This window comes from Heptranchias perlo, chromosome 13 (assembly GCF_035084215.1).
Source record: "Heptranchias perlo isolate sHepPer1 chromosome 13, sHepPer1.hap1, whole genome shotgun sequence".
In the NCBI taxonomy this organism is placed as follows: domain Eukaryota; kingdom Metazoa; phylum Chordata; class Chondrichthyes; order Hexanchiformes; family Hexanchidae; genus Heptranchias; species Heptranchias perlo.
Window position 1 is genome coordinate 27,479,288 of NC_090337.1, and position 24,005 is coordinate 27,503,292.

Below are 24,005 nucleotides of genomic sequence, written 5' to 3' on the forward strand. Positions count from 1 at the left end.
AGTGCTTCTGTGTGACTTGAGGCACACATTAAAGATCTACCATGTCCCATAGAATTAATTCCTTACTGTGTTTTCTTTCACTCATCAACATTCCTTCAAGGATACAGTAGTGTAGCGGCTATGGTACTGGACTAGCAATCTAGAGGTCATGGGTTCAAATCAATGGCAAGTTGTGAAACTCAATTGAATAAATGTGGTAATTTGTGAAAACTGCAATTTCGTTGTCAAAAATCCAACTGTTTGACTAACGTCCTGCAGGGAAGGGAACCTGTCAAGCTTCCCTGTCTGGCTCACAGGTGACTCTAATCCCACACCATGTGATTGTCTCCCAATGCCTTCTGAAGTGGCCTAGCAAACTACCCAGTTGTGAAAACAATTGCTATGAAGAAGGCTCATCATCACCGTCCCTGGCAACTACATATCCCAAGAACAAATAATTTTTAAAAACTCATGAAAGACTGCCAGAGCTCTCACTAGTGCAAGCCAAGCAACTGTTACTAGCGAGGCATCCCTCATTCCTACATAAAGGTGCCTTAAATTCATCTTAGTACAAAATTTTAGCATATGCCCAAGGTCTTTTCCCCAAGATTCAAGCCTCTCAAATTCAATTTCAGCTCTAAATTAAATTTAGTTAACTAAATTCTATAGTACATCTAAAAGTGGAAGTTCAAATCAGCAATATCAAGTACAACATAAAGGGCACAAGTTTTATCCGAGTAGGGAGATCACATGAGCTATAAGTGTGAGCTACCCATTTTTGTAGTATTCCTGGCTTTGCATTCCATTTATACCACAGTTACAAGGTTTAACATTTAAAGTTATTTTACATTTATTTAATAGTCACCTTTAAAGTGGGGTGGAGCAATTAAACGTTGATGGCCTTTAGATTGTTTTATAGTAAACAGAACCTGCGACTTCACAATTTATTACACAATGTAAAAATAAATACATAGTTTACATCCATACACATAGGAATTTTATTTGTCATACATGTAAAAAGATTTTAAACTGGAATACGTGCAAAACTTTGGAGCAGTTACCGAAGGAGAGCTATCCTCTCAGAAAATGTAATACAAGACACAAGAACATGAGCCATCATCTCGGCACTTCCAATGGTCTGGATTGTAACACTTTGTGATGAAGGCATTGGTGTGAAAACGGCAAGAAAAAGTTTGTTTTTCGACACATAGGACGTGGATGCATTTCCTTATCAGCTACTGTGACACTTTACTGAAATGGCTCCTAGAGAAATGCATATACTGCAACTTGCTACAGCACAAGCTCGCACTTTTCTTACCTAGCTCTTACATTTTTTTCTTTCAAGTCCAGATCTTTAAGGTGTTATGATATCTTTCAGCACTTGATACCACCATGCCCACAGCTGGTTAAATGTTATAAAGAGTCTTGCATGACACTATACTGAAAGGACAATGTCCCTTTAACTACTAAACACAGAGTGAAATTGGAAACCGTTAGATATTTTAGAATATGTTCAGGCACATTAATGTAGCTGTGGTTTGAGACCAAAATGCTGAACTACTATTTCCCTCAGCTTTACTGTAGTCTTGACCTACAGGTTTAAGCCCAGTAGAATGTAAACCATGGGAAACAACTGCTCTCACCCACCCGAAGCTGCCATTCAACAAGATCAGTTCCTGTTATCATCTCAGTAACCGGGTGCTCCACCTGCAGTCTTGTGTTCATTTCCATGAAATAAAAATTATGCTGAGAGTCCATGATAAATTCCACTGTCCCTGAAAACCAAAAGAATGATTAGATTGCAAATTCAGACCTTTTCAATACAACTCAATATTTGACTTTGGCCACTGTTTACACTTATAGTATAGAGTCATGACAAAACAGGCATGTAGCTTTGAATAGGCAAATTATTCATCATTCTATTCAGCACAAGATTTCCTTAAACAATTCATCTGCAGCATGCAAAATAACACAGTATATTTATTTTATTTAGATTCACATTCACATAAAGACGACAGGAATCTCTATTTTCCACAAATACAACAATGCCTATTTGTAGTTGTGATTAAGGTAAACAGAACAACCATGGTAAAACAAGGCTGGGAAAATAGTCAAACTGAAGGAAATATTACTGAGAAATTCAGTTAAAGATAACTTTTTAAAAACCATAACATTAAACAGAGACACTTGTAGAATCAATTAGGTAATACTTTAAAGAATGCAATACAAATACAGCCATAAAATACAATTTAAAGCTGTAATTCAAAAGTATGGGCATTTTATGCAAGATGAATTGTTTTTCATTGGGAAACAAGCAGCAGAAACTGAAAAAATAAGGCAAGCAATTGGTTAAAAAAAAACTTATCCATCACTATAATAAGGAGTAGATGCACTCCAAGAGGATCTCTATGGCTAATATCATCCTAGGTCATCCATTGCATTGATGAAATCGATGAATGCAGGTCTACATAGAGGAACCTATAAATGGGATTATTTGGAAAATGAATGAAACAAAAATGTTATCTGACTGGGACTCATCTGATGTATTTGCCTCAGTTACCTTCCCCTTTAAGTAAAGGAAATCTCCCTCTTTGTGAGGTGTTGTTAGATATGTGCAGCAGACTCAGGTCAAAATGTTTTCTTTGGGAACTATCCAAAAAGTGTGAGACAGCGAGAGCATCTGGCATGATTTCACAATTACTCAGGCTGCCATAAACATTATGTTCTATCAGAGGGGCGCAGTACATAAAGTGAGACAGCAAGGAGCTACTGTACATAGCTTATCAAAACATATGGTACACTTCGAATAAAACGATAGTGGATGACGAGGCTATAATCTAAAATAAGTTGCCTCAGTTGATATCAATCGTCACATTTTTATCAGCAATGGGCAATTTCAGTTTCCATTTAATGTAAACCTAACTGTGAAACCAGCAAAAGCAAGGTCATCATGTTCACTTATTGAGACTGCAGAATTAGTTTCTCCACTACTGATTTTTGGTACTATTGCTGCTATTTCAGAAATAGGGAAGGAGGGGTTGAGAGAAGAGACAAGAGATAGATCTTCAAAGTTTCAGAGAACAAGTACAATATGCATTTCTGCATTCTAAAATTGGCATAAATTCACCAACAAAAAGTCTGTGTTGTTGTTGAGAAGCTGTTGCCATTTGGGAGAGATAAATATGGGATAAATCATCACATCTAAAGAATAGGTCTGTTCAGTTGAGGAATTGGAGGCCTCAGAATAAGAGATGCACATTAGTATTTGCATGTCACAAAACAGTCCTGTTCCGAATAAGTGGACTGCTGCTTAAGGTTCTTTTGCTGTAACTCCAAGCAGCTTCAATCAATGCCCTCTCAAGATCAAAATCTCTTCAAGCCAAGCCTGCTCTTTGCACAATCAGAATACTCTATATTCTGCATCACATTCCGCAACAGAAATGGTTTACCTGTTTTCCAATTAACAATTAGCATTGATAAACAGGTAAAAAAAGGGCCGCTTATGTCAGATACCAAGCGTTCAATACTGCAGAAAGCCTAGAGGAATACAGAAAGTGCAGGGGTGAAATTAGGAAAGCAAAGAGAGGGCTTGAAAAAAATACTGGCAAGTAAAATCAAGGAAAACCCAAAGAAATTTTATAAATACGTAAAGAGCAAGAGAATAACTAAGGAATGAGTAGGGCCTATTAGAAACCAAAAAGGTAACCTATGTGTGGAGGCGGAAGAGGCGGGTATGGTTCTTAATGAATACTTTGCTTCTGTCTTCACAAAAGTCATACCGAGCACAAAGGAAGGTGGTAGTGGTTGTTGGAGGCCAATCATCTCAGCCCCAGGACATTGCTGCAGGAGTTCCTCAGGGCGGTGTCCTAGGCCCAACCATCTTCAGCTGCTTCATCAATGACCTTCCCTCCATCATAAGGTCAGAAATGGGGATGTTCGATGATGATTGCACAGTGTTCAGTTCCATTCGCAACCCCTCAGATAATGAAGCAGTCCGAGCCCGCATGCAGCACGACCTGGACAACATCCAGGCTTGGGCTGATATGTGGCAAGTAACATTTGCGCCAGACAAGTGCCAGGCAATGACCATCTCCAACAAGAGAGAGTCCAACCATCTCCCCTTGACATTCAATGGCATTACCATCGCTGAATCCCCCACCATCAACATCCGGGGGGGTCACCATTGACCAGAAACTCAACTGGACCAGCCATATAAATACTGTGGTTACAAGTGCAGGTCATAGGCTGGATATTCTGCGGCGAGTAACTCACCTCCTGACTCCCCAAAGCCTTTCCACCATCTACAAGGTACAAGTCAGGAGTGTGATGGAATACTCTCCACTTGCCTGGATGAGTGCAGCTCCAACAACACTCAAGAAGCTCGACACCATCCAGGACAAAACAGCCCGCTTGATTGGCACCCCATCCACCACCCTAAACATTCACTCCCTTCACCACCAGTGCACAGTGGCTGCAGTGTGTACCATCCACAGGATGCACTGCAGCAACTCGCCAAAGCTTCTTCGACAGCACCTCCCAAACCCACGACCTCTACCACCTAAAAGGAAAAGAGCAGCAGGCACATGGGAACACCACCACCTGCACGTTCCCCTCCAAGTCACACACCATCCCGACTTGGAAATATATCGTGGTTCCTTCATCGTCGCTGGGTCAAAACCGTGGAACTCCCTTCCTAACAGCAATGTGGGAGAACCTTCACCACACGGACTGCAGCGGTTCAAGAAGGCGGCTCACCACCACCTTCTCAAGGGCAATTAGGGATGGGCAATAAATGCTGGCCTTGCCAGCGACGCCCACATCCCATCAACAAATAAAAAAAAGGCTGGGGTTGTTTTCTTTGGAACAAAGGAGGCTGAGGGGAGATTTAATTGAGGTATATAAAATTATGAGGGGCCTAGATAGAGTGGATAGGGAGGGCCTATTTCCCTTAGCAGAGGGGTCAGTGACCAGGGGGTATAGATTTAAATTGGTAGAAGGATTAGAGGGGAGCTGAGGAGAATTTTTCTTACCCAGAGGGTGGTGGGGGTCTGAAACTCACTGCCTGAAAGGGTGGTAGATGCAGAAACCTTCAACTCATTTAAAAAGTACATGGATGTGCACTTTAAGTACGGTAACCTACAGGGCTACGGACCAAGAGCTAGAAAGTGGGATTAAGCTGGATAGCTCTTTTCGACCGGCAGGGACACGATGGGCTGAATGACCTCCTTCTGTGCCGTAACTTTCTATGAATCTATGATTCTAGAACCGTTCAAGCCTACAAGAGTCCATTCATTTTAAGCTTCAAAAAATTCATAGGCCATTCTTAGGAATGACCCATATGGTCTAAACTTTGCTGAATCTTGTTTGCTGTTAACTGATTTTTTACATGCACAGGAAGAATTATAAAAGTGGAAACAATGTATAACATCGTAAAATATTTTCACTGCAATTAAATATAAGTCCGAATGTTTGCTACACCATACAATTTCCCTTATATTGATGGGAATTCCTATTAACTTTTAAATAAATAATCATTATTGAGAAATCAAGGCAAGGTCTTAAGCCACCATGCATAACACTATCAAGACTGAAATGAGTAATGGAGGAAATGAAATACATTAGGAATTGGTGATTAAATGATGTCAACTGTGGAGCTTTAAAAAGCCTGATGATTCTAAAAGGAAGGAAAGACTGAACCAAGTAAGGATTCCACAGTTTTGAGGTCTTGGGAAAGAATGAGTTAGAGTAGCAGACTGTGTGCTGAATCTTGATTTCAACACACTAGGGATACAAGGAAGAAAAGCATGTCCGGTGGTGTATTTGAAATTTAAGTGGACAAGAGGGGAATTGTCCAGGGAGCACGAACCATGGCAGTATTGATAAAGTAAAGATAAGAAGCTATCAATAGAGAACTTGGATGCTAGAAGTGAGAGAGGATCTGTCCATCAGATGACCAAGTTTATCATGTATCCTGTCCAGGAGTACAAGAAAAGCGTTGGAAGAGTCTCCCAAGATGTGGAAACTTTATTCCAATTCTTGGATGAATTGGGCTTTATAGAGAGTCAAGTATTAACTTAAAACTTCTAATTAATGAAAAAATATTAGAGGCAAACCTGTCTTTTTACTTAACATGATTTTTTAGGAGCTAATTACTGATACTTAAACTCACACAGTTCACTAACTTTCCAGGCTGGATCTGTGAATTATTTATGTTCCTCGACTCTGAATCAGCTGCCCCTATTTATGGTATTTATACGCTGCAATGGAAGCTGTACAGAATCCATAATCAGTGCAACAATAGGGAATTCCATGGTAAAATTGATATAAAAAGCAAAACTGGTATATAAACTTATCTATGTAGCCTTTCATTTTTCTATCAGCCTGATGTAAAAATGCAAGTGACACAACAACAACAACTTGCATTAATATAGCACATTTAATGTAGTAGGACAGGTGACCAAAAGCTTGGTCAAAGAGGTAGGTTTTAAGGAGCGACATAAAGGAGGAGAGCGAGGTGGAGAGGCGGAGAGGTTTAGGGAGGATTTCCAGTGCTTAGGGCCTAGATGAGGAGAAACAGGAGAAAATCAGGTTAGAAGTTTCCACCAAATCACTTCTGCATGCCTCTGGGCAGCTGGCCCAGAGTGGCATCAGCAATGTTTGGGAAGCAGGCTGCCTACACCATCCTCTTGGCTCTCGATGGTATCCCTGGGGCTCTAGGCGTCTTTAAATCAGTGAGAGTCTGATCCTTATTGTAATGGAGAATGTTTACTTACCAGCTCCTACATAACTAACAGCTTTAGCAGCTTGGACTGCAGCTTCGCCAAGCCTTCTCCTCACCTCAAGACTAATTCCAGGCTACAAAAATAAAGCAGCAAGAGCAAGAAAAATTATTTAGATTTTATATCCACATGACACTTAACAGAACAAAATCATTTTGCTGTAAGTTTTAGTTTACCAAAGTTCAAGTGTGGGTATGGTAGTGTAGTGGTTATGATACTGAACTAGTAATCCAGAGGCCTGGTCTAATAATCCGGAGAAAGCAAGTTTTTGAATTTGGCATGTGAGAATTTGAAATCATTTTTTTTTTAAATCTGGAAATTAAAAAATCTTTAAAAGTGACCACGAAGCTGTCGGAGTGTCGCAAAAACCCAAGTGATTCACTTATGTCCTTTAGGGAAGGTAACCTGCCATCGTTACCCGGTCTGGCCTTATATGTGACTCCAGCCCCACACCAACATAGTTGACTGTTAACTGCCCTCTGAAGTGTCTTATCAGGCCACTAGGTTGTATCAAACCATGACTCGGGCAATAAATGCCAGTCTTTTCAGCGATGCCACATTGTGAGAATGAATTTTTAAAAACTTTAACAACTATAAATTAGTTTAGAAAATAGTATTTTGAGATATAGGCACATTTGAACCCCAATAAGGGCATAATCAGTTTTACAAGAATAATTTCTATACACACTTGCCAGAAAAAAAAATGTATTTAAAACCAAATTAGAGGACTGGCTTTTTTAATCTTTACAATTTTTTTTTTCGAGGGTGTGGCTACCTTAAGGGTACATTTTTCTTCCCTGCCCCAATCTTGCCACACCACACATCTGCAGCTAAAGGAGAGCAGATTGGTGACCTACTCCCAGACCTCCATCAAAACCACTCTTTAACCGGTTGCTTGGAGCTGGTTGTGAGTGGACCAGGATGATTACACCTCCCATTTCTCCTCCCTCCAGTGGGGAAGAAACTGGCTTCCCCAAGTGGCATGGCCCAGTGACTCAGTGCATGGAAGACTATTGGCAAATGGATACCCCACATTCCGCAACACTCCAATCACTCCATAGTATGTTCTTCATATGTGAGAGACATGCAGAAATTACACAATAACTATGCTGTACATTGCACCAGAGAAAAGTATTAGCGGGTCAGAATTATACAGTGCTGAGTTCCAGCAGCACATCCCATGTACTTGAGTAGTACAGGAGAGTTCAGGTATAGTCAGCGATGGTGGAGGTTAACAGGCTTTAAACGGGACATTTTAAAATATAAACCATCCAACGCATTCAGTGGGCAAATCGCATTAGCACCAACGCGCCCAGTATAAGCGGTGGGGACTGTATACGCTTAAGGGTTATGTCTAGCTCCTAAATTCTATATAATGGAAGCAAAAGGATTTCTTACAGAATCCAGAGAAGAACAGATTGGTACAATGGAACTGCACCTGGATCATGTATGGAAACTGTTATTTATAAAACCACATTGAATAAAATACAATTGTAATGCATCATCAGAGTCTTAAAAAACATGCTAAAGAAAGTTATTATATTTAAACTACCATGATGCAAATTTCTATATATTGAAATCATTTACCCCAGGTGCCTCTTCAATAATTTTTTGATGCCTCCTTTGTACACTGCAGTCTCTTTCAAACAAATAAACAGCATTGCCATACTGGTCCCCAAACACTTGTACTTCTACATGTCTACAACAAAACAAAGAATTAGAGTCTATTAGCCACAAGAACATGAAAGATCCTGCACAATCTCACTGTTCTTCTTGCTAAATCTTATACTAGCTGTTAGCAGTTGATAAATTGTTGCATTTAGCAAACTGGATTTTATTGCGCACCATTTTTATGAGAATGCCAGCAATGAGTCCCATGTAGGTAATATTTAAAATAACGCGCTTGCAAAGTACTGGACAATTCGTGTCATTCAGAAGGCTCAAGGAAGGCAAAAAAATAAGTGCGTCATTTCAGAATGGAAGCCCCATACCTTGGATTGTCTACAAACTTTTCGATCAGCATAACATCATCATTGAAGGACTTCCGTGCTTCTCTTCGTGCAGATTCTAGCTGTTCGAGGAACTCAACCTCTGTTTGAGCAATGCGCATACCCTGAACACAAATACAGAACAAAATGCATTCAAAATATGAATCTGGTATAGTATGTTACAAGCAATGAGTTGTATTGTCAGATTTCCATATATAATTAGAGTCATTCTGAGAGGGTGTTGCAAAAATTACATTTCTCCATTAACACTGCAAAAAAGTAGACTACATATCTTGCAAGGTGTTCTGCATTCTTTGAATGATACGCATCTTTCACACAGCATAAGACTATACCTTAGTGCGATGACACGTGGTTTTCCCAGAATCTAAGCACACACATGAAAATAACGTCATGACACTACAGATAGAGAGAGACTGCCTCATTTTCCTCAGCCTAATGTCCCAGCGCACCTGTTTCCTGGAAGTAAGGGAGAAGAAAAAGGGGTAAAGATCTGTAATGCTGGGTCTCCACCCTGTTTGAGCGTGACATATTTTTCCTGGGTATTTCCAGCATGGGTGGGAAGCTCTCAAGTGATGCGAGAGTTGCATAATATTGCCTCCTATATCATTTTCGAAGCCTAACGTTGGGCAGACACCTGGGCAACAGAATGCCTAAAGAAACTAGGCTGCCCCTTACAAATTGAAGTATCTGTAAAGAGTCAGCCAGCAACTTCCTGGGATCCCAGTCAAGCTTTTAAAAAAAATTACTATTGGGGAAACAGGGCTGCACTGTGGGGCTGGAGGCCATTTAGCTGCTGTCTAACAGCAGCCAGCAGGCCTAAATTTTGGCTCAAGTTTAAGCTGTTATAAGCTTTAAGGTTTACGGCAGCATATAGCTTCCCACCCCCTATCATGAACAGGGTCCAATTCCCAGGTATTAGTTCCACCCTATGTTTGCCCAACATTACGTGAGTTGTACCCAGGTTCTATTAAATTCAAGTCAGGCGTGTGCTAAACTGCAAGGCGTGGGCCAAATCAATAGTTCATTCTGACCTCAAAACTAGACTGAAACTAATTAATTACTTACCACCACCTTCCTCCTTCCAAATCTATAACCCTGCAAGACAAGCAGGTATGGATGAATGGGGATCACGGTGTTCTGGAGGATACTATCATTTGTGTAATGAAGATGGCCCTATACAGGTAGGTAACCCATCTAGTTTCTGCATTCTGCATCCTCCACACACATATCAAGATACTACAAAGTTATGATGGGATCGGGCTGTATAGGAACCATATCACCAACTGTCAAGAATGATCTGCCAAAGTCATCACATGTTGCCGTTCAATCTAAACATTTCTGGTTAATAAATATGTGAGAATGGTGACATGTGGCAGCTTTGCATGTGTTGGCCATATCTACAAGGTTCTCCTGACCACTGGTTGTAACTTCAGCGGGAGATTGATGGAACCTCTGAAGAAATGGCGTAAATAGTTGTGTTAAGCTGTTTACATCATTTCTCCAGGCATTCTTCAGATCTCCCACTTTGAGCTTTCAATTGAACCATGCCTCAGAAATACTCAAGAAGCAGCTGTGGAATGTGTGTAATGACCATTCATCTGTTCCTTGGACTTCTTCCCAACAAGATGGTAGCAGTACAGGATGTACTCATCCATTCATTTAGCTTTCTGCTGTTTAGGCACCCGTTCATCTTGTATGGAAATGACTAATTGTTGAGATTTCCCAAAAGAAATATAAAAACAAGAACATAATTTACGGCTCTGCAAGTATTTGCACAATGTAAGAAATGTTGTAGTTCCAACTTGTACAGTGGCATATCAAACAATGGGACTATTTCTTGTCCCAAATTAAACTGGGAGGTGACTTTAAGTAAAAAATCCGTGCAAGCTCTAAAAACGACACTTTCAGAAGGCAAATCAAGTAGAACTGATCTACAACTGGACTTGAGGTTCACCAACTTTTGAAGCCAAAATTAATCCTAATGGTGCAACTCTTGACGTAACTATTTTAAACTCATGTTCAAACAAGTTCTAATGATCGATTGTGAAAAAAATGTAATTTTTTTTATTTGTTCATGGGATGTGGGCATCGCTGGCAAGGCCAGCATTTATTGCCTATCCCTAATTGCCCTTGAGAAGGTGGTGAGCTGCCTTCGTGAACCGCTGCCTTCTTGAACCGCTGGTGAAGGTTCTCCCACAGTGCTGTTAGGTAGAGAGTTCCAGGATTTTGACCCAGTGACAATGAAGGAATGGCGATATATTTCCAAGTCGGGGTGGCGTGTGACTTGGAGGGGAACGTGCAGGTGGTGTTGTTCCCATGTGCCTGCTGCCCTTGTCCTTCTAGGTGGTAGAGGTTGTGGATTTGGGAGGTGCTGTCGAAGAAGCCTTGGCGAGTTGCTGCAGTGCATCCTGTGGATGGTACACACTGCAGCCACTGTGCGCCGGTGGTGGAGGGAGTGAATGTTTAGGGTGGTGGATGGGGTACCAATCAAGCGGGCTGCTTTGTCCTGGATGGTGTCGAGCTTCTTGAGTGTTGTTGGACCTGCATTCATCCAGGCAAGTGGAGAGTATTCCATCACACTCCTGACTTGTGCCTTGTAGATGGTGGAAAGGCTTTGGGGAGTCAGGAGGTGAGTCACTTGCTGCAGAATATCCAGCCTCTGACCTGCTCTTGTAGCCACAGTATTTATGTGGCTGGTCCAGCTAAGTTTCTGGTCAATGGTGACCCCCCGGATGATGATGGTGGGGGATTCGGCGATGGTAATGTCGTTGAATGTCAAGGGGAGGTGGTTAGATTCTCTCTTGTTGGAGATGGTCATTGCCTGGCACTTGTCTGGCGCGAATTGTTTTAATTCAGGACTGCTGCAGAATTTCCAAACAGCTTGCATAAAATGTGACGCCAACATGTAGTTCCCCAAAAATCTAATCCCAAATGACGCATGAAAGGCTGAAACAGGTGCTACACGAACCCGAATAGAACTCGATTTTACACCAGAATGTGTGGAACACCACATGAAATAAGACTAACCAATTTTGTAGAACACCACTGAACAAACTTTTTCTACTTTGTGTTGTAAGCTCCATTCATTAATGGACACCTTGCAGGTGCTAAATAATGTATCTAATGCTGAACAGCATTGAACAAAAAAAAATCTTGAATAAAAAGAACTAGTATCAGTAATGGTGGCCATGAAACTACTGGATCGTCGTAAAAACCCATCTGGTTCACTAATGTCCTCCAGGGAAGGAAACCTGCCATCCTTACCTGGTCTGGCCTATATGTGGACTCCAGACCCACAGCAATGTGGTTGATTCTTAATCGCCCTCTGAAATGGCCAAGCAAACCACTCAGTTGTCAAGAAGGTGGTTCACCACCACCTTCTCAAGGGCAATTAGGGATGGGCAATAAATGCTGGCCTTGCCAGCGACGCCCACATCCCATGAACGAATAAAGAAAAAAAAGGAGACCTTGATACTTCCTGCAAGTTTGTTGCTCAATGTTGAGTGGTACTGGTAGGTCTCGTAGAAAACTGGAAAAAGATAACAAAGCCTCAACTGGCCAGTTTAGATAAAAGTATACGTGATACTCTACCATCTGCCTAAGATCACAAAAGTAAGATCACAAAGGTTAATACAGAGGAAGGAGTCTGTTTGGCCCATCTAACTCATTCTTCTATTGAGACCTACACTACAGCATCTAATTGCCCTTTGAATCATTACAGAGTATTTGCCTCCACTACTCTACCCAGAAGACTATTCCAGATACTAAATCACTCTTGGTATGAAGAAGTGCTTCCTGATTCCAATCCTAACTTGCCTTTTACCGGTTTGTACCTATGTTCCTTTGTCCTGCAGTAGCTGTTTAACTCAAAATAGCGCTCCAGATTAATCTCTTCTGTTCTACTTAGTATCTTACATTCCTCTCATACACCTCTTTTCAAGGCTGACAAGTTGAAGTTTTTCTAACTTTTCCTCATAACTCACCCTTCTCACAATAGAGATTTGTACTTCTCTACGCTGCTTCCAGGACTTGGATGTTTCACTAGTGCCTTAATGACCAGAATTGAATGCAATATTCAGCTTCAGCATGACTAGCTTAGACTTCTCCTTTTAATTTAACAATATATCTCAGAATTCTGTTTGATGCTCTTCGATGACTGGACATAGTTAAGTGCTGAGTATACGATCACTCCCAGATTTCTTTCAACCTCTCCTCTTCGTAGTTCAACACCATTCATTACATTCCCCATTTTTTCTTCAATCTGTAACACTTTGCACTTAATCTGTATTGAATTTCTTGAGTTATAGTTCTAACCATGTGAAAATTTTGTCTAAATCTCACCTAGGTGTAATGTAACTTACTGCTGTAGAGAAGCTGGGAATTTTGTCCCAACTTTGACAATAAGAGGTCCAGTGCAGGCCCACAAGGGAGTAGAAGACCACGAGCAGCAGTCTATCTGCAACACCACTGACATTTTCATGTGAGTTCTTAGCAAATGGTTTCCACAGAACCTATCCAGCTGGTCTATATGGTGTCTGGAAGGATGCAGAATGAAAAGGAATGGTACACTTCAGCTTTCTTTAGTAAAATAACTTTATCTTTAAACAAAGCACAATATGATAGTGACAGACAGAAGGGATGAGTCATATAGTTGTCCACTTGTGAATCAAACCCTTTTTTCCCATTGCGTAGCTCCTAAGTGATATGGGTCAGTCTCAATCAAGGAAATGAAAAAAATACAGAAATCTAGACATTATATTGCAGGTGATCAATGCAAAAGTTTAGGGCAGTGAGCAAATCCGCATCTGATTGACAGCAACCTGGCTGACATCAACTATTGTAACATGCAACAACAGGAACCACTGCAAACTGACACACAGTACACATGCACAAAGCAAAACGTGGCTGTGCTTTACAAACACAAATAGTATGCAGGAGCCCAGTTTGGTGTCCATAAACCCAAATGATTAAAATCTGATGAAACAACTAAGTAACTGAGATAACAAGTGAATATTCATGGATGGAGAGACAGAAGGAACCATAAGTCCATAATCTACCAATATCATAAGAAGTAGTAATAACTGATAGTGAATTATGAGGGAGAAGAGAGTGACTAGTGGGTCAAGGGCAATCACATTTCAAAATTAAAAGAAAGTTAATTGATACTGGTCTCAATTTTTAAAAGCATAGCATAAACTGGTAACTCAGAGTATGTAGAGACTCTGGGGTGGAAATTGTTAAGGCCCATTTTCGGGCGCATAACCAATGGTACACAGGCAGTCCACACCCCAAATGGGAGGCCCGAGGCTCACCCAAAATTGGACCTTGGGACATTTCAGTCATTTGAGTGAGCTGCTGGCACCTGTCGTGCCTCGAGAGATAGCTCGCCCATTTCAAACAGATCAATTTTGGGTCGCTTACCTCACCGGCAGCAGCCCTCAGGAAAGTCCTGGGGGGAAGGGGAAGGACAGCGGGAAGGGCGGTCGATCGCAGGCCGGCAGCAACACTCCTACTCCTCCTGCTCGAAAATCAAGCTGTAAAAAAAAAAATTTTAACTTACCTTTTTGGTGGTGGCCACTTGCTAGGCAGGAAAAACCTCCGCTCAGAACAGCCCAATGTGGCAGAGGCATCCTAAAGCAGGCATTAGGCCCCTCGTTAACACATGCAAGGGATCAAATGCTTGTTTTGGGTGGCCACCAGGGATACCTGAAAAAAGGCCTTGACGAATTTGGCATTGGCCCGAACACACGCGCAGATCGGGTGTGAACTATCGCACTGCAAAATTAGTCATTGCTGCACCCATTTTATGCGTGAAAAATGGTGCAACGCATACCAATTTCTACCCCTCTATGTCCTTTTATATCCAATCCAATTTCTCCCTAAAGAATTGCAATACAGTTTATGCTGAATGGGAAACTGCACAGAAGGGGACAATAAAATTATGTCATAGTTGATCAAAATAGTTTTTTTTAAATATACAAATGTTATTCTCTACAATAACTTAACATTTGCATTTCCAGCATATAGCATGTGAATCTATTGCACATTCAGCATCTGCAAGTAATGAAATCTATAACACCACTTAACCTATGTTATTAATGCAAGTTGCGAATGTCTTACCTTGCCACCTCCACCCCGAACTGCTTTTATCATCACAGGATAACCAATTCTACGGGCCTCCTCCATTAATTGTTGATCAGATTGTCCATCACCATGGTAACCTTCAACTATAGGCACCCCAGCAGCTGACATTATGGCCTTTGATGTGCTGAACAAAAATTTTTAAAAGGCAAATTATTTTATACATTACATTTCATTTACAAATTTCCCAGTGCCTTTTAATATGGTTGTAATCTTAAACAACCGTATAAAATTTGCTTGCTACGAAAGGTTTTTGCAGTAAAGAGCACTGGGTAGAGCAGTGTGGAAGCCCCAGTTCAAATCGTCCTTTCATCTCTTGTTTTTGTTAATTTTTTGTGCTCATCCAGGTGAGGCACGTTAGTGCTGGAGAATGGAACGCTTCTAATTTCAGGCACTCAGTATCCCCATCCAGCACTCTCAGGTCACAGTATGGCCAAAAAGCTCCTATTCTGCCTCACAGCATCCCTCAGTCCCAATCCCAGAAGAGCACCCTTACTACATTAGTAGGACCTTTTTTTTCCATCTCCCACATCAACTTATCCTGTGACCTCTCTGAGACTGCCAAACTTGACGCAGTTTTGTGCTGTAGGCCTATATCTACTAGTAGCAGGACTGAGGCTAGTTTCAATTAGGACCCTTACAGCCAGCAGAAGATACTTTCATTCCCATTAGTCTGGACTGGATTTCGAGCCAGGTTCCTGAAGTTAAAACCCCAGCTTTTAATCCTCTGCGTCCACCCAGTTTCTCATCCTTTTAGTTCATTTCTATGACCTTGATATGAATCCAGCCTAGACTGATAGGAATTTAAAAAGTCTCCTCTAACTGTTGGCTGTAATGGTTCTATGCAAAATTACTTTTGCCACATCACAAAGCTGCACAATTGCAATTAAGTTGCTAATCTCCATCAGACTGGTCAATGGATTGCTCATTTGGAATATTAAAAATTGGTGCAGTAGGTGGCGCTCTTCTAGACATAGACACAGGGAATATATTCGATAGTTCAGACTAAAGTGAGCTTTATTCCTTATCTACCTGTGCTCTAAACTGACCTGGGTGTGCACAGTGCTGAAAATGGAAAAGTGATTAATTCCCCAGCACATACATATCTCCATAAATCGCAAAAAATATAGTGAAAAGGCATGAAATAGAAAGTCAATTACCCATGTGTGGCATTGTAAGTTACCATTTTTTAAAAAAAGTGTAGAATTTTGTTTGTTTTTGAATAAGGCATTACATACACAACAGCAAAATAAACCTGGGTAGGGATCAATCTATCTGCCCATGGTACATTCATTTCGCCTGTTACAAAGGACAATGCAACATAAGTCACTACGTAATCCTCCAGAAAATAAATTTAATCGTTCCTTATTCTCATGTCAAACTACGTTACACAGAATTTTCTAACAAAGCACAGATATCTGAACCATTCAGATGCCTTTGGTCACCTTTCTGAACTAGTTACTAGAAGATGCACAGGAGAATATCCAGTTCTCCGCTTTACTCCATTTTGTGGAATCACAGGTGCTATCACTCTAAATCACAGCGTTATCGTATGCTAATGAACCGTATCACCATCTCATTTTACAACTGTTTGGCCCCACAAATAACTGCAAGGCGATTGGGCAGTGCCATAGAAATTGTTGCTGGTCAATGATAAATATTTATTAAATCTGCACCACCACTACTTCTCTACATGTGAGAAAAAAACATTGTCTATGACTGTTTCTATTTAATTACTTATACAATAAATGCTAAGCATAGATCAATCTACTACCTCTTGATGCCCATATCTCTAATAGCCGAGGAAGGAGGTCCAATAAAAATTATGCCCTCCTTTTTACACCACTCTGCAAACTCTGTGTTTTCTGAAAGGAATCCGTAGCCTGGGTGGATGGCCTACAAAAGATAAGCCACAAAACAAAAAAGTCAGATCACAACAGCAAAACCGTGTCAGGATTCAGTACTGTACTTAAATTAATAAACTTTTAAAAAGTAAGTGATGCTTTTAAGTGCACAAGAAATTACTACAAAAAAAAAACTAACTGGAATACGAAGAACTAATTGAAAAGGTATCTTTAAATATTGAGGATTTATGAACCTGGATGATATCTCAAGGTTATCACTCAATTATAGTTAATAAGTCACCGATACTGAGAGATTAATAGGAATATAGGAACAGGAGTAGACCATTCAGCCCCTCGAGTGTATTCCACCATTCAATCGATCATCTGTGCCTCAACTCCATTCACCTGCCTTTACTCCATACCCCTTAATATGCTTACCTAATAAAAATTTGTTGATCTCAAATTTCAATTGGCCTAGCATCCACAGCCTTTTGGGAGAGAGAGTTCCAGATTTTCCACTACCCTTTGTATGAAAAAGTTCCCCCTGATTTCACTCCTGAACTGCCTAGCTCTAATTTTAAGATTGTGCCCCTCCTTGTTCTGGATTCTCCCACCAGTTTCTCTGCATCTACCCAATCAAATCATTTTATCATTTTACACACCTCAATTAAATCACCCCTCAACCGTCTAAATTCAAATGAATACAGAAAAGCACATAAAGTACTGGTAAAATCCAGATGCAGTCCATCCCGAAAAATGGCTAAATTAAACAGAAAAATAATTTAAAATAAACACCAAAAACCTATCCATAATTCATCAGTACTGCAGATGTGTGTGAATTTTTGAGAACCTTTTGCAAGTGGAATAAACCTAGTATTACATTGGTGGCTGTGAAATATACTATTTATCGTGCATGAGTTTGAGTTTATCTTACAGAATGATGATCAAAAGCTATTTTTGACAGATGGAATAGTTCAATGACCTATTATAAATCATGATGTGGAGATGCCGGTGATGGACTGGGGTGGACAAATGTAAGGAATCTTACAACACCAGGGGATAATCTCCGAAAGCTTGGTGATTTTAAAATAAAATTGTTGGACTATAACCTGGTGTTGTAAGATTCCTTACTATTATAAATCATATGTGCTATAATACAAAGACATAATGATGTGGCTTCAGGATCTATTCTTCAAGCGATGGGGTTTTTGTCCTGCATTGTCAGTGTATGGGGAGTTATAATATATATATTTACTATTTTATATATATATATATATATATAATATAAATAGTATATTTCACAGCTACCAATGTAATACTGGGTATATTCCACTTGCAAAAGGTTCTCAAAAATTCACACTCAGACTTATGCAGTTCAAAGCAAAGCAAGAATGAATTCCACACATGCATTCTCAGTTTTATCCAGAACTAGAAATCACAAAGTTATTTAACAAAATTACCTGAGCCGCAGCTATTTTGGCTACCTGGATGATCTTTTCCATATTTAGGTAGCTCTGCTGGGAGGCTGCTGGTCCTATGTGGTAAGCTTCATCAGCCTAATGAATAATAAAGAATCAGTGCATAATGAAATATCTTTGATACATTTTAATCTAATAGTTACTATTGTTTTTGACTTGGCCAAACACACTAAAGCAACAATTTGTGTCATCACTTGGCTCTTGGTGGCAAACTATTCTGGTAAAAGGGAGATGCATCTTTTGTTTTAGAAAAGCATCAAACGTAGAAATGACAAAGGGTCAATTAACGTGGGCTAACTCTGTAAGCACAGGGGTCAGCTCCCCCCTTCCAACTTTCTATAGAGCAAAAAAATACAATTTTACCTTAAAATTAATTTCTTCTACTGTAGCTTTCTAAGATTTTGATTTCTTCACGGGTTGTTCGCCTCAAATGAAAAAGCATAATATCTTACAAAAAGAGCCCACATTTTAGAATTAGGAAATAATAACCTCCAAGTTATGCACATATTCGGGTCCACCACACTAGCCATTGTCTTTACACGGGATGCAAAGTTAAAACAATCATACAAGGTGATGACTGACATGGTTAAAAACGTGATCTAATGCCCTAAGAGTTTATAAGAGACACTGAATTATTCAGCTTCTGCACAATGTTTGTTTAAGCGAAGAAAACAGATTTAGTACTAAAAACAAATATCAGTCACACCAGTAGAAGGATCAAGAGATGTACACACACAGATCGAATGAAATTCTAAATGAATATTCTGACAAAGTATACTGGCTTTTACAGTACCTCACTCGACACTTCAACCACATTGGGGGAGTCAAAACCCTGGGTGTCTGGATCGCTATAAGTAAAATAGTGCTTGGAGGAACATAAATTATACTCATTGTTGTGCACTTTGGAACATTTTAGGATATTCAAAATGATCTTGAATAGTATATTATAGTGTATAGGAATCAAAACAAAACCCGCTCACCCAAAGTCTGAACAATGGTAACATTCTGAAGAAACAAAAATGGGCTTTGAACATATGATTCTCAAATATATATTTTTTCTGTCTGATTCATACAACAGGTGTGAATGATATACCAATACTGTATATATTGACAACTTTAATTTCTCTTGTCCACTGGTGTCTGTTACTATTACACACTTTAGCATGCCACCAGAGATATTTGCATATACCCCCCAAAAATGTGTGCATTAACAAAAAAGTAATCGTCTTTCAATTATACAAATTACTTTGTGGTAAGCAAAATTCTTGACTGACACCATGTTTAAAAAAATATATATACACACACCCTTGAGCAAGGATACAGTAGTAATGGACAGGTCTCCGAGGTGAGGGACTCTGTATAGCTGTAAGATCCAAAGTAAATGGACATTGCTTTTTTTTTGTGGGGGGGTGGGGAGGAAGATGAGGGAAGGAATCTATCCCATGAAATACAATACATAATATCTGAACTGGGAGTGCTTAATGCCATTAGTTGTGCATAAAAGAAAATGATTCTGAGGGCAAAATTCAAATTCTGCAGGGACGCAAAACAGGCAGTAATAGTTTGACCGCTTGTTAAACACCCCGCCTGATTATCCCATCCATTGACTTCAATGAAAAGGAAAATGGGACGGAGTGTATAACGGGCGGCCAATTCACTACTGCCTGTTTTGCACCTCCACTGAAGTTGAATATTACTCCCTCTATCTCCCATCACTGGCATTCTTCACTCTGATGAGCAAACATAACACCATACCATTGGATCAATCCATATAAAGAATAAATCCATATAAAGAATAAAGCTTGAAACATCTTCATGTAATATGTGCCCCAATATCATGACATACCATTGTGACATGCATGGAGTTTTTGTCTGCTTCACTATAAACAGCAACTGAGCGAACACCCATCTTCTTCGCTGTCCGCATTACCCTGCAGGCAATCTCGCCTCGATTCGCAATAAGAACTTTCTCGATTCTGCAACTGCCTGCAAAACAAATTAAGGATCTATTCAGGTTTTAAATGAATTGGCTGTATATATTCATTAAAGCACAGCAAACATTTAGAAAACAAATCCATATAAAACTATTACGGAAAAGATCATTTTCCTTCCTGTTCTAGTTTTGGCTACCAAGGACTAATAATGGTATTTTCCTGCATCCAAGTGTTCAAGAATGATGACAAGTGACAAGATGCAGTTCAGCCTCTGAACTTACTTCATAATTAATAATCATCTACAATTTCTATGAAGAAAACAATAATATCCTTGGTAATAACCTTATAAACTCTGATTTCAGAGTAATAAAAGGATGAATCTCCCTTCACTAAGTTTATCTTGTTTTTGGTAGAATGCGGAGGGCGACTTTTTGATACACTATTTAAACTGGTTATAAATTGGTTCAAAGCTTTCCACTGGCATCCAGAAATGAAATGGATGGGAGACACTCACTGGCTGATCTCGTGGCTGTTATAAGAACATAAGAAATAGTAGCAGGAGTAGACCATATGTCCCCTCGAGCCTGCTCTGCCATTCAATATCATGGCTGATCTTCTACCTCAACTCCACTTTCTCGCCCTATCATCAGATCCCTTGATTCCCTTAGTGTCCAAATATCTATCGATCTCAGTCTTGAATACACTCAATGACTGAACATCCACAGCCCTCTGGGGTAGAGAATTCCAAAGATTCACAACCTCGGAGTGAAGAAATTTTTCTTCATCTCAGTCCTAAATGGCAGACCCCTTATCTTGAGACTATGACCTCTAGTTCCAGACTCTCCAGCCAGGGAAAACAGCCTTTCAGCATCAACCCTGTCAAGCCCTCTAAGAATTTTATACATTTCAATGAGATTACCTCTCATTCTTCTAAACTCCAGAGAATATAGGCTCATTTTACTCGATCTCTCCTTATCAGACAACCCTCTCATCCCAGGAATCAATCTAGCGAACCTTCGTTGCACCCTCTCTAAGGTAAGTATATCCTTCCTTAGGTAAGGAGACCAAAACTGTACACAGTACTCCAGGTGTGGTCTCACCAGAGCCCTTTATAATTGCAGCAAGACCTTCTTACTCTTATATTCCAACCCCCTTACAATAAAGGCTAACATACCATTTGCCTTCCCAATTGCTTGCTGTACCTGTACGTTAACTTTCCATGATTCGTGTACAAGGATGCCCAAATCCCTCTGACTACCAACATTTCTTAGCCTCTCACCTTTTAAAAAATATTCTGCTTTTCTATTCTTCCTAACAAAGTGGATAATTTCACATTTCCCCACATTATACTCCATCTTCCACCTTCTTGCCCACTTACTTAACCTGTCTATATCCCTTTGCAGACTCTTTGCATCCTCCTCACAGCTTACTTTCCCACCTAGCTTTGTATCGTCAGCAAACTTGGATACATTACACTTGGTCCTCTCATCTAAGTCATTAATATCGACTGTAAATAGCTGAGGCCCAAGCACTGATCACTGCAGAACTCCACTAGTTATAACCTGCCAACCCGAAAATGATCTGTTTATTCCTACTCTCTGTTTTCTGTCCGTTAACCAATCCTCAATCCATGCTAATATATTACCCCCAATCCCATAGAATCATAGAATCATAGAAGTTACAACATGGAAACAGGCCCTTCGGCCCAACATGTCCATGTCGCCCAGTTTATACCACTAAGCTAGTCCCAATTGCCTGCACTTGGCCCATATCCCTCCATACCCATCTTACCCATGTAACTGTCCAAATGCTTTTTAAAAGACAAAATTGTACCCGCCTCTACTACTGCCTCTGGCAGCTCGTTCCAGACACTCACCACCCTTTGAGTGAAAAAATTGCCCCTCTGGACCCTTTTGTATCTCTCCCCTCTCACCTTAAATCTATGCCCCCTCATTATAGACTCCCCTACCTTTGGGAAAAGATTTTGACTATCGACCTTATCTATGCCCCTCATTATTTTATAGACTTCGATAAGATCACCCCTTAACCTCCTGCTCTCCAGGGAAAAAAGTCCCAGTCTGTCTAACCTCTCCCTGTAAGTCAAACCATCAAGTCCCGGTAGCATCCTAGTAAATCTTTTCTGCACTCTTTCTAGTTTAATAATATCCTTTCTGTAATAGGGTGACCAGAACTGTACACAGTACTCCAAGTGTGGCCTCACCAATGCCCTGTACAACTTCAACAAGACATCCCAACTCCTGCATTCAATGTTCTGACCAATGAAACCAAGCATGCTGAATGCCTTCTTCACTACCCTATCCACCTGTGACTCCACTTTCAAGGAGCTATGAATCTGTACTCCCAGATCTCTTTGTTCTATAACTCTCCCCAACGCCCTACCATTAACGGAGTATGTCCTGGCCCGATTCGATCTACCAAAATGCATCACCTCACATTTATCTAAATTAAACTCCATCTGCCATTCATCGGCCCACTGGCCCAATTTATCAAGATCCCGTTGCAATCCTAGATAACCTTCTTCACTGTCCACAATGCCACCAATCTTGGTGTCATCTGCAAACTTACTAACCATGCCTCCTAAATTCTCATCCAAATCATTAATATAAATAACAAATAACAGCGGACCCAGCACCGATCCCTGAGGCACACCGCTGGACACAGGCATCCAGTTTGAAAAACAACCCTCCACAACCACCCTCTGTCTTCTGTCGTCAAGCCAATTTTGTATCCAATTGGCTACCTCACCTTGGATCCCATGAGATTTAACCTTATGTAACAACCTACCTTGCGGTACCTTGTCAAATGCTTTGCTGAAGTCCATGTAGACCACGTCTACTGCACAGCCCTCATCTATCTTCTTGGTTACCCCTTCAAAAAACTCAATCAAATTCGTGAGACATGATTTTCCTCTCACAAAACCATGCTGACTGTTCCTAATTAGTCCCTGCCTCTCCAAATGCCTGTAGATCCTGTCCCTCAGAATACCCTCTAACAACTTACCCACTACAGATGTCAGGCTCACTGGTCTGTAATTCCCAGGCTTTTCCTTGCCGCCCTTCTTAAACAAAGGCACAACATTTGCTACCCTCCAATCTTCAGGCACCTCACCTGTAGCGGTGGATGATTCAAATATCTCTGCTAGGGGACCCGCAATTTCCTCCCTAACCTCCCATAACGTCCTGGGATACATTTCATCAGGTCCCGGAGATTTATCTACCTTGATGCGCGTTAAGACTTCCAGCACCTCCCTCTCTGTAATATGTACACTCCTCAAGACATCACTATTTATTTCCCCAAGTTCCCTAACATCCATGCCTTTCTCAACCGTAAATACCGATGTGAAATATTCATTCAGGATCTCACCCATCTCTTGTGGTTCCGCACATAGATGACCTTGTTGATCCTTAAGAGGCCCTACTCTCTCCCTAGTTACCCTTTTGCCCTTTATGTATTTGTAGAAGCTCTTTGGATTCACCTTTGCCTGATCTGCCAAAGCAATCTCATATCCCCTTTTTGCCCTCCTGATTTCTCTCTTAACTCTACTCCGGCAATCTCTATACTCTTCAAGGGATCCACTTGATCCCAGCTGCCTATGCATGTCATATGCCTCCTTCTTATTTTTGACTAGTGCCTCAATCTCCCGAGTCATCCAAGGTTCCCTACTTCTACCAGCCTTGCCCTTCACTTTATAAGGAATGTGCTTACCCTGAACCCTGGTTAACACACTTTTGAAAGCCTCCCACTTACCAGACGTCCCTTTGCCTGCCAACAGACTCTCCCAATCAACTTCTGAAAGTTCCTGTCTAATACCATGAAAATT

The 24,005-nt window shown here is 40.5% G+C and overlaps 1 protein-coding gene across 2 annotated transcripts in view; it reads right to left on the reverse strand.

Moving 5' to 3' along the window:
* Window positions 1–24,005, reverse strand: part of mccc1 (methylcrotonyl-CoA carboxylase subunit) — a 45,828-nt gene that overhangs the window by 14,254 nt on the left and 7,569 nt on the right. The window contains exons 1-9 of one of the 2 annotated variants that reach the window (XM_067995220.1): window positions 20,077–20,130; window positions 18,594–18,655; window positions 18,213–18,308; window positions 16,683–16,804; window positions 14,888–15,035; window positions 8,750–8,871; window positions 8,346–8,457; window positions 6,753–6,834; window positions 1,627–1,754 (exon numbers count right to left, since the gene is read on the reverse strand). In XM_067995220.1, the coding sequence (XP_067851321.1) occupies window positions 1,627–1,754; window positions 6,753–6,834; window positions 8,346–8,457; window positions 8,750–8,871; window positions 14,888–15,035; window positions 16,683–16,804; window positions 18,213–18,254 (756 nt within the window). In that variant the 5' untranslated portion in view covers window positions 18,255–18,308; window positions 18,594–18,655; window positions 20,077–20,130. Of the gene's footprint in view, window positions 1–1,626; window positions 1,755–6,752; window positions 6,835–8,345; window positions 8,458–8,749; window positions 8,872–14,887; window positions 15,036–16,682; window positions 16,805–18,212; window positions 18,309–18,593; window positions 18,656–20,076; window positions 20,217–24,005 lie in introns of those variants that run through there. The other variant, XM_067995219.1, reaches the window with a different exon arrangement.